At 35.3% G+C, this 10,795-nt stretch overlaps 1 protein-coding gene across 2 annotated transcripts in view; it reads left to right on the forward strand.

Moving 5' to 3' along the window:
• Window positions 1–10,795, forward strand: part of DNM3 (dynamin 3) — a 607,030-nt gene that overhangs the window by 567,280 nt on the left and 28,955 nt on the right. For both annotated transcript variants that reach the window (XM_012657777.1, XM_012657778.1), the window contains one exon: window positions 8,203–8,367. In XM_012657777.1, the coding sequence (XP_012513231.1) occupies window positions 8,203–8,367 (165 nt within the window). The remainder of the gene's footprint in view (window positions 1–8,202; window positions 8,368–10,795) is intronic.

Consider the following 10,795-nt stretch of genomic DNA (forward strand, 5'->3'; position numbering starts at 1 on the left):
CAAAGTAACTTCTTAACTTTAACTTCACTAAAATCCCAAAGCTAATTAGTGACAGAGCCAAGATATAAATATAGGTCATTTGATTCCATAGTTCATAATCATAATCCCTGCACTAAATTTTTCTCAAATGAAAATGGATTGGGCATTTGGAGTAGTCTTCCTGAGTCAGGTGGGTTTTTTAAAACATATTTGATGAATTCTGCAAATGTGTGTTTGATCTAGGGGTTTTCCTTATAGATTCTTTGATTTGGCAATTCTCCTACAGACTTGGTGGAATATGCTATTCATAGTAATATGGAAAATATGATTAAATTTGACAAGAGTTCTATTGAGATGGTAAGAATTACCATCCAGAATTGTTTAATTTATTTATTTTGAGTCCTTTCTGAATTTAATCAAACATACCACGTTGATGTTATGTGAAGTTATCTTTATATGCTACCTTAAGCCAGGTCCATTCATTATGAACCCTCTAAAAATAGGTGTCATGCCCTTTCTATTTGATGCATATTCCCAGATATTTTATAAATGATTAAGAAATATTGATAGAAATTATATTGAATTAGATGGATAATGTTGTCACATCACTTTGTGATTCATTTGGCCACCAATGCACTATGAAATTTTGTGATGAGAATTTTTAAGAAAAGTCATTCTATTAAATTTTTCATTTAACTAAAATCTCTTTAATTCAGAAATCATTACATCTATTTGAATTTGAAAGTGGTTTATATGGATTGAATAGACATAAACAATTGGCAAAGGGAAAATCATAGTACTCACTAATAATAATTTTAGGAATTCCGAAGCCATGGTTAGGAAAAAAGAGAAATTTGGAAGGAAATGTAAGAATATGAAGTAATACACTTCCTTAGCAACATTTGCATCTTTAATCTAAAGATACCTTGTTGCTTTGTAAAGAAACATCTTGGTCATAAATATGATTATTTAGAATTATAAATTCATTAATGTTTTTTAGTGGTCGAAACCCGATTTCTGTTCCTAAACTACTTTAAAAATAGTCTAGAGGAAGAAAGCTTTTAAAAACCAACATTGACTTTTTCTCTTATACCTCAAGTCATACTTACAAATCTCACTAATACAGCCCTCAGGACGACCTCCTGTACTACAAGTTTTAAAATAGTACAGAATTGTTTCAAATAATAATTGCATCTTTTTATAAAATTGACCTTAGAATAGTTTTAATTTTGTTATAAATGGGACCATTAGTTGCTGCTTTTTAAGCAACTTACGTTGCCTTAATGTTTTCTCTCTTAGTTTCTGCCATTTGATGAGAAGTAGACAAATCTGACAGCCAAAGCAAACACCAGGAGTAGAGCAAGTGAAGACAATTTTGTTTTCTATACTTTACATCCTCCATATTGCCAAGCAGGCAACACACAGACACACACACACACACACACACACTCTCTCTCTCTCTCTCACTCTCTCTCTCAATTTTAGAAGAAGGATAGAGAGAAGTAACAAGAAGAAAATAAACTCCAGACCCAATGTTCAGTACTCTTAGAATATAGATCTTTTTCCAATCATTCTTATTCTCAGTATCAGTAGTTTTAGCATCCTTCATACACTTTTTTTTTTTTTTTTTTTTTTTGAGACAAGGTCTTGCTCTGTTGCCCGGGGTAGAGTGCCATGGCGTCATCCTAGCTCACAGCAACCTCAAACTCCTGGGCTCAGGCGATTCTCCTGCCTCAGCTTCCCGAGTAGCTGGGACTACAGGCATGCGCCACCATGCCCGGCTAGTTTATTCTATATATTTTTAGTTGTCCAGCTAATTTCTTTCTATTTTTAGTAGAGACGGGGTCTCGCTCCTGCTCAGGCTGCTCTCGAACTCCTGACCTTGAGCGATCCACCCACCTCGGCCTCCCAGAGTGCTGGGATTACAGGCGTGAGCCACCGCGCCCGGCTCCTTCATATATTTTTTGTATATCATCTTCATAAATTATTTTTTCTGTAAACTAAAAGTTTGGCTAAATTGAGACAAGCTCCTTTAAATTTATTTTATTTCTTAATTGAGCTTGAGTATTTACAGAGACAGAAAAGTTCTATTTTGGGTAACTTTGGAAATGGCTCTCCAGCTTTAGGGCATGTATTAATACATGCTGTCTGTTTGATGACCAGTCAGATGTGGTCCATGGCCGCCATCATATATGTTCTGTCTTTGAATATTAGAAACAAGATAGTTGTAATAGCCCAACCTGGCAAATTCCTTCTGATTTTACTTGCATCTCTCCTATTAACATAAATGAATCCAAATTTTCTACGATGGCTTTTAGGTTTATTTTTTTTTAATCTGGATCACCTGGATCATTGGGCCCTGGAATGTCTGAGAAAGGTGTACTTACTAATTCCACGTGTAGGGATGGCTGCAAAAGTTCTCTTGTGGCCTTTGGGGAATTCTACAGCTTTATCAACTACAGTGTTTAGTGGATCTCAGGGAAATTTAAAACCCTTGATTATAGCTGTATTTTTTAAAGCATCATCATTTTATCCTTAAAAGAAATAATTCTACCCACAGAGTTTTACTGTTGCGTGTCTTTTTAATAATGCATTGCATTCTTTTTCTTTTGTTTTCCACTAAGAAGTTTCTGCATGCAAAGAAAGCATAATTGTATTTACATTAACTTTGAAAGATTATCTACCTCATAAGAAAGAAGGAAATAAGACCAGCTGCACACCTATGCCATTATTTTGCTATGTAGTTTATCTCTTATGACCTCCCATGCCGTTTTCATAATACTTTAATGTTATTGCCCCTGCCTTCTCCAGAACCTTATTAACTTTTCTATAGTGCATCTATACCCATTCATGTAAATGTTTTTAAAGAACAAAACAATTGACAGATTTTGCTTTATAATATTTATAATTTTTTCCCATACTTTTGTCCATTTTTCAATCTTTATAATAAGACCCAGTATTTTATTGTATAGACCTTATAACCCCATTAATACTCTGATTCTGAAATGAATGAGCTTGAAGAATGTATGGTAAACAAATAGTATAATGGATGTAATAATATAAAATTTCCATACAGTTATGCATTTTTAGGTAATGAAAGTAGAATTCCTAAAGCATAGATTACTCCTGTGTCATTTGTCCCCGTAGTCTTCAGGTGTTATCTTCTCACAAATGAAACCACTGGGATTTTTCTTTTGATTGTAATATTTGATTATTTGAATATATAAACACTGTGATAACCTGATGTTACAGAATTAGCAGCAGTAAAGGGATCACTCTGAATCAAAAAGAGCCTTCATCATGACCGACATAATGAAGAATTGTTTTATGTCTCTAAGGCATTTCTCATGGGATTACATTTGGTCATCCTAGTACCATTTGGAAAAATACATATTTTATCTCATAGTATTTGTAGATCCCTTTTGATGGTGGGGTGAGCACCGACACCACCCTAACCATATCCTTCTGGCCTCATCAAATTAGAAGTGAATGTTTGAGAGTGGAGAAAGATTTTCAGTGAAAACGTTCTCGGTGTGGGGCTGGAAAATTTGAAGGTGCATTACCATGGTAACACTGTTTTCATAATGATGAACTGATTCACTAAGAAAAAGTTAAAGAATATTTTTTACTCTGTGTTTAAGGTAGTGGAGAATTACATAATAATAATAGTTGTTTAAAAGGGGGCAAGCATTGGTTATCTGGAAAAATCACTTATGTATATCTATAGATTATTGGCCAATATTCCCCATGGGTGAGAAGAGATGCAGCAACACCCCCCCCCATTAGCCTTATGGTATTTTTATGTTTATATACTGCCAGGACACTTTCCATTTCTATTATTCTGCTTTTAAAGAATTGAAGCCACCAACCTTATTTAGATGGTTTCAATGGTCCTTAGATAAACCTATGACATAATCAAATAAGAAATTTAAGGAAAGGGAAAAGATAAAAACAAACCACATGAAAACTAGACATTCCAATCAAGCCAAGAGCTTCTGTGATGGATGCTTCCAGGTCTGGTGAGAATAATTTCTAATTCAACACTTCAATTCCCTCACCTGGTAAAGTAGTAAGACTTTAAGAGAAAGCTTTTAAATTAAAGTTTTGTAAAACAACCTGATTCTTAAATAATGTGCAGATAATTTCTTAAGAAAGAAAGTTATAGGAATTTTTATAAACAACTTCAAGTTTACAATGCTAGGTTTTTTATTGTCTAAATCGAATTAGATTTCTCAAAAGGTATTTAGAAAAAAATTGCAATAGGAAGGCCTGTCTATTGTATTTTTCAGATGAAAGCTGATTTCGACAATATTATTCACATTTTGTAAACAGCATCACTGAACCTGCACATAAAAGGTTAAATGTTTGCAGACCATTCTTTTTTGCCTCAAAGATCAGAGACAAATTACTATTTTTATTTTACATTCCCTTGATGAGGATAATGATAAACAGCTGTCACTTCGGTGCTTCGACTGCAAAGAATCCTACTGCAATCCTATAATTTAAACAAAGAAAAAATACATAGTCATACACAGTATACATACAGAAAAAAGCACGATAGAGAATTTGGTTAGAACTGGGGTTAGAGAAAAGGCAGTGTTTGCTCTCTGCAATTACTCAGTTAAAAGAAAAATTCCATCTATATACATTTTTTCTCATTCATCTTAGACATACTAGCAGGGGCAATTACTGTTTCTATCTAAAATCAGGAAAGAAATCAAATTTGCATTCTGAATTCTATGACTCCCCATCATGTTCACTATATTGTCAGAATAGTTAAGATTTGCATGCAAGCGTGTGTCTATCAGTGTTTCCAAAAGCTAAAGAGAATTTCAAATTGTTTTACTGGTTATTTTGGAATGCCTCTATGTTTTTCTTTTAACGTTGAGAATTAAACCAGTGTTTTCCATTCACTCTGATACTTTGCTTTTTAATTGCATCTGGTTTCAAAAGTGAAAGTCAGTGTCTTTTGCATATTTTGATATGCAAAAATGTAAAACAAAGCTAAATGTTAAGAATGGTGTAAAATGGGAAAATTCAGTGTTTCTACATGAAAGTGTGGATGATGATATAATTTTCATGGTATTTCATATTCCTGGAGGTTCATTTAATATATGCTATTTATTCAGCCTTTCTCTTTTAGCTAAATAATTTTTTATAAATATCAGTACTTTAAAGATTTTTTTCCTAGAAATTTTCTTTACACTTACTGTTTTATCTATAAAACTAACTTGATATATTATTGATGTTTCATTGTTTCATAATACTTTCAGTTGTTTATACCTAAACAAAAAAAGAAATTAGTTTAAAATCACATTCATCTTCTATTTATTGCACAAATTTCAGCTCTTGGAGCCTCAACATGTTCTTCTGTAGGTTGACAATAACCATGTCCTAAGGTTGTGGTACAGATCTTCTGTATAAAGTGCTTAGCACTTTAACTGGAACACAGTAAGAGCTCAATAAATGCTCCTGGGAGGAGGTAAATAGTAGGTTGATTCTGAAATGCCATCACCTCCTACTGATAAATACAATAGCAAAATCCAAAAATATTTTAGACCAGAGAGAAACTGAATTGTACTGTATTCAAATCGAAGGTTTATATTGCTTTTTACAGATGTTTTCTCCACAAAGCTGTAGGTTGTCTGTTCTCATTTATACACATTAATTCCATAATCATTTTATCATCCTCATTATCAAGTAGTAGTAGATCCTAACTCATCAACTTGGGGTTTCTCTAGTCCCCGGTTTTCTCCAACAAGTAGACATTCCCGGAGACCCTGAAATGCACTGGGATGGCTTCCTTGACTTTGGTAAACCCAGTATTAACTCCTCCTCCCGTGCACCCGGCTCTGTGCTAGGTGCTGAAAAGGAGAGATAAACAAGATCCTGGAGTCTAGTAGAGAGAGGAGCATAAAACTAAGCTGGATGTTAAATGAGTGAGCACAAGCACAGTTGAAGTGTAGAAGGAGGGGTGGTGGAGGGTCCGATGGCCATCAGGAGCTTGTCCAGGAGAGTGGATGGTGGCGCAGGGCTGTGAAAGAGGAGAGGCCTTCGCGGGTGGGCAAAGAGTGGTGGGAAGAGGGGGTTCCAGGCAAGGGGAATAGCTTGCAGAAAACATGGAGAGATGTGTGTGTGTGTGTGTGTGTGTGTGCGTGCGTGTGTGTGCATATACACACACTCATACATCCCTGTATATACGTTTTTATATATATACACACACAGTTGGGCATTTTTATATTGCTTAAGTTGAAAACGTTTTATGTTCAAATTTTTCATCTTAAATTTTCATAATGTGTGTTGAGAGTCAAGCAACTGTCTTGTATTCCATGAATATTCAGAAAGGAAGGAAAGAAATTAACGTTTGTTGAGTACCCCTGAGGTCCTCTGCTAGGTCGTTTCGTATACATCATCTCATTTAGCTGCCACAGGTTTTCCAGGTAAGCATATCCCCATTTTAAAGATGAAGAATCTGAGTCTCAGTCGCATTAGGAAACCAAAGTGTGGTCGCACAACCAGTATGATAGAGCCTGAATTTGAACCTAAAGTTTAACGTTCAAATACAGTATCTCTATAACAGCATAGCAATTACCACTGACTCTCTGAATTTTGGTGCAGTGTAGAATGCATTTGCAGATTTAGAGTGGTTTTTATGCCCCAGAAAGAAGTCTGGAAACATGATTGTTTTTTCGCTGCTATGGCTGGCTGACCTTTGCACTATCATTTTACCACTGTGTGGCCTTAGCCTGTTATCTATTTATCCCAGCTCCTGTTGTGCCTGCATCACAAACTAATAATAAAAATAAAGAATTGCATAAGATTTTATTAAATTCCTTTTTTCAGTGACCAAAAACCATTTTAAGAGAAACAGTATAGGGGAACAACTGTCATTTCTGAAACTTGCAATCAACTAGCTTGCTGTTGTAGCAGTAAGATGCCTCAGAAATATTCTCGTACATGGGGTCATACTCTCAGGATTGGGAAATGAATTGAGTGTATATTATTTTGAAGTGTTTTTTTAAACATAAGGTATTTCCGATTGAGAGAAGGCTATATAAATGATTAGAACCAATTTCTACCTTGGTTATCAATCAATATGCCTTTCGCACATGCATATTGGTTCAAAGGAGAGGCTTGTCATTTATAGATCCAGTTGAGCTATTTAGCACAGTGCTTTGCCTAGAACTGATTGAAAGATTGAAAACCTGGCAGATCAAAGTATGTACATTTCCAAAGAAAAGTACTTCATGTCCACATTGGAAGCAATAAATTATTTCTCCCTTTTACATTCATAATTAAGTCTTTCCAAATGCTAGAAAGTAGCCAGACCACTAACAATATCTGTAGCATGTTCTAGGGTTTAGATGGTTCAACCTGACTTGAAATGGAGACCATTTGTTCTAAATTGATTTCAATGCCAAGCCAATAGGTCAGCCCTTAATGATGAAGATGCCATTCCAACCCAGCCTCTGGTGGATAAGCCAAAATTAATTAACTCAAGTTCCATAGCATAGAAAACAGATGCTTCTCTCGTGTTGTACACATAAATTCTTTGTGTATGGATGTGTTCTGTTTTATTCAAAGAATAACAAGTTGGAAGTTAAAATTACAAGTTTTTCACAATGGAGCCAGCCTTTAGTAGTGATGACAGAAGCATGAATTTACATAAGAAATTCCAGCAAGTTCATGGAAGAATAAATTATTGTCTATATCTCTTATTTGGCTTCAGGCCAGCCTCAGAAATTTAGCTTTGAATATGGGTTGATCCAAATGTTGATCCATTCCAGAGCAGATGTGGATGTGCCAGAGAAACACCAAGGTTATTTCTAATCTCTAGAATCCCCTGAGACTCCTCCCAGAGGTTTACATCTGCATCATATATTTGGATTCAGTTCTTTGGCCAGCTTGCAAATGGTTTAAGATTATATTGTTCTCTAGAGGTACGTTGTTAGGTACACTGTTTATTTGGTTATTCATCTCAACATTCATTCAGAATTAGAATTCTTGTTTTTCCTAGAGTGTTGCAGTCCAAAAGTAGAATAATAACTGCAGGGCTCCGATCTCTTTTCAGAACTAATGGGTTGGAGATAAGATAAAAGATGTTACCATCTAGTAGTATAAACTCCAAAGGTGAAGCAGAAGTTGATCATCTGATAATGTGTGGTATTTTATTTTCTTCTGAGTGGATATGAGATAATCCATGTTTTGTTTCTTTTCTGTTAGACTGAAAATGATGAGAATGGCCAAGCAGAAAACTTTTCCATGGACCCACAATTGGAGAGACAAGTGGAGACCATTCGCAACCTCGTAGACTCCTATATGTCTATTATCAACAAATGCATCCGAGATCTAATTCCAAAAACGATAATGCACCTTATGATCAATAACGTAAGTGATTATAGACTATCTCCCTTTAATTTCTAACCCATCCTAGTGTGGAAATTGCACGCAATTCTCTTCAGAATTTTTGTGATATTTTCTGAGTAGATGATATACCTATTACCAGGTTCATCATTTTCCATTACAAGTGGTAAGTGACTGACAAGTGAAAGAGAATTCAGGAAATGAAACTTAAAACTTCTAGCTATAGTACTGAGGTATTGCCATTTGGCTCTCTTCTAGAAGGGTGTGAATTTGCTCACAATAAAGTACAGCAAAAACATCATGGTCATGGTCATGGTATACATTAATTGCAAAGCCAGCAATAAAACCATGTACCCTGACTCCTAGACCTTGAGATTAAAGACAAAGGATATATTTGTTCCTATACAAACACACACACACACACACACACACACACACACACACGCACGCACGCACACGCAATATGTTAATATTGATTCTTTTCAGCTTCTAAAACCTATGGGGTGCTATTTAACCTAGGAAAGGGCTTCTTGCTTTATCCCCTTGGACAAAAAGTCAGTGAACTTTGCTTTTCTAAAGTAAGGATGATATAATGTCAGATCTCTGCTAGACTAACCAACAATGGATCCATATTGTCTAGAATCTCCCCCTTTTTAAGGTTATTTATAGTAGTCAGGATATGATACTTTAATTAGGTGGTCTGGTTTAATTCTTTTGGTAGTTAACTTTTAAAAGTACAAATAATACCACAAGTTATTTAATGTTTGAGAAATTGTCTTTTAGATAAGATAGGTTATAATGAGGTGTTTTATAGCAGGCTTTTCTGAATCTTGACAAGTGAGACACCAACAGTTTTATTCCTAGTTATCTTCTAAGTACATATTTTTATTTAAACCAAGGATATATTATGAGCATTGCTTGTAAGAAATAAAAATTAGATGGCAAAGTAGTGAAAAGAGCCCCAAAGCAGAATTCAGGAGAAACCAGGTTCTACAACCTTGTTCTACGACAGACCCTGCTGACCTAAGTCGGGTCGCTTAACTTCTATGTGTCTGTTTCCTCCATATGTAGAATCATTTGTTCCAGAAGATAGTATATATGAAAGTACTGTAAAAAAATATAATCGTCAGAAAGTAATATGGCTGCCTATTTAAGAACTATAAATAGCCCTTATCCATATTCCAAGATTTATTTCAAAATTTTATTTCTAAATGTGACAGTCCATTCATTGTCCGTGATCCCTGCGTTCCTTGACTGTAAGCAACCTCAAGCACTCACGTGAACAATCTTGTTTTTAACTTCCTTTATCTTCATACACGTTTCGTGCATTCAAACAAGGTTAGCAGGATGCTTTGGAGTATCAGCCAGCAGGTAAGCAATAAATCGGGAATGTGGAAACTGAGTTTTATTCTTGAGCTTGACCAGTGGCCTGCTGCGTGACCTGAAGCAAATCATTTTGCCCGTCTGAGTTGAAGTCAGTCACTTCTAAAGCTACAGTAAGAACACCAAGGTACCTCACAGAGCTGTCAGAGATTATAATAAATGTGGCCGTAAGGCATTTAGAAAAATAGAAAGTACTAAACAAATAGTCTGTGTATTTAAAAAATTACCCTCTTAACTTTACTTAAATGAATTCAGGTTGTTTTGTGTGGTATATCCAGGCACTTGCTTATTTAAACATTTTCCTGATTAAGGATCATTTATCTTTTCACTGTTTTACCAAGAGTCATTAGTGCTGCCATCAGTTCAAACGCTGCTTTGCTCTGCACTATATTAAATCATCAGCACAGGAAATAGCACTTCCTGTCTATAGCTGTGAGGAGTAGCTTGACACAAATTAGTTAGAAGAAAAAAAACCTATTGCAAATCTATCCTACTTTCACCTTCTCAAGAAACGCGCACACACGCGCGCACACAGAAATGCAGAGGTAGTTCCTCTCACTCCTCACTGGTCTGTTTAATTGCTTTAATGCACTGGCTAAGCCCCCACCTCCAGCCTATTATCCTTGGAGGTAAAGCTCTGCTAGTTGTCTTGAGAGAGACCTCACATAAGAGTCATGAGAAAGGGGACTTCAATTGAGACCTGATCTCCAAGGTCAAACCTTGAAGCAGAAACTAATAGGATTGTGAAGAAGGCAAGCGTATCATCTAATGCTGAATTCTTGTGAAATTATGGTTATCTTTTTTAAAATGTAACTTTTTTATCTACCAGAAACTAGTTTTATATATCTAGAATGACTGCTTTTCCTGAGTATTATTTTATGTGCTTTTTTAAACTATATATATAGAAGGTATAGTTTTATATATAACATTAAATTCAGAATTACATAATAATAATAGTTGTTTAAAAGGGGGCAAGCATTGGTTATCTGGAAAAATCACTTATGTATATCTATAGATTATTGGCCAATATTCCCCATGGGTGAGAAGAGATGCAGCAACACCCCCCCCC

The sequence above is a fragment of the Propithecus coquereli genome, unplaced genomic scaffold (assembly GCF_000956105.1).
Source record: "Propithecus coquereli isolate 6110/MARCELLA unplaced genomic scaffold, Pcoq_1.0 Scaffold56, whole genome shotgun sequence".
In the NCBI taxonomy this organism is placed as follows: domain Eukaryota; kingdom Metazoa; phylum Chordata; class Mammalia; order Primates; family Indriidae; genus Propithecus; species Propithecus coquereli.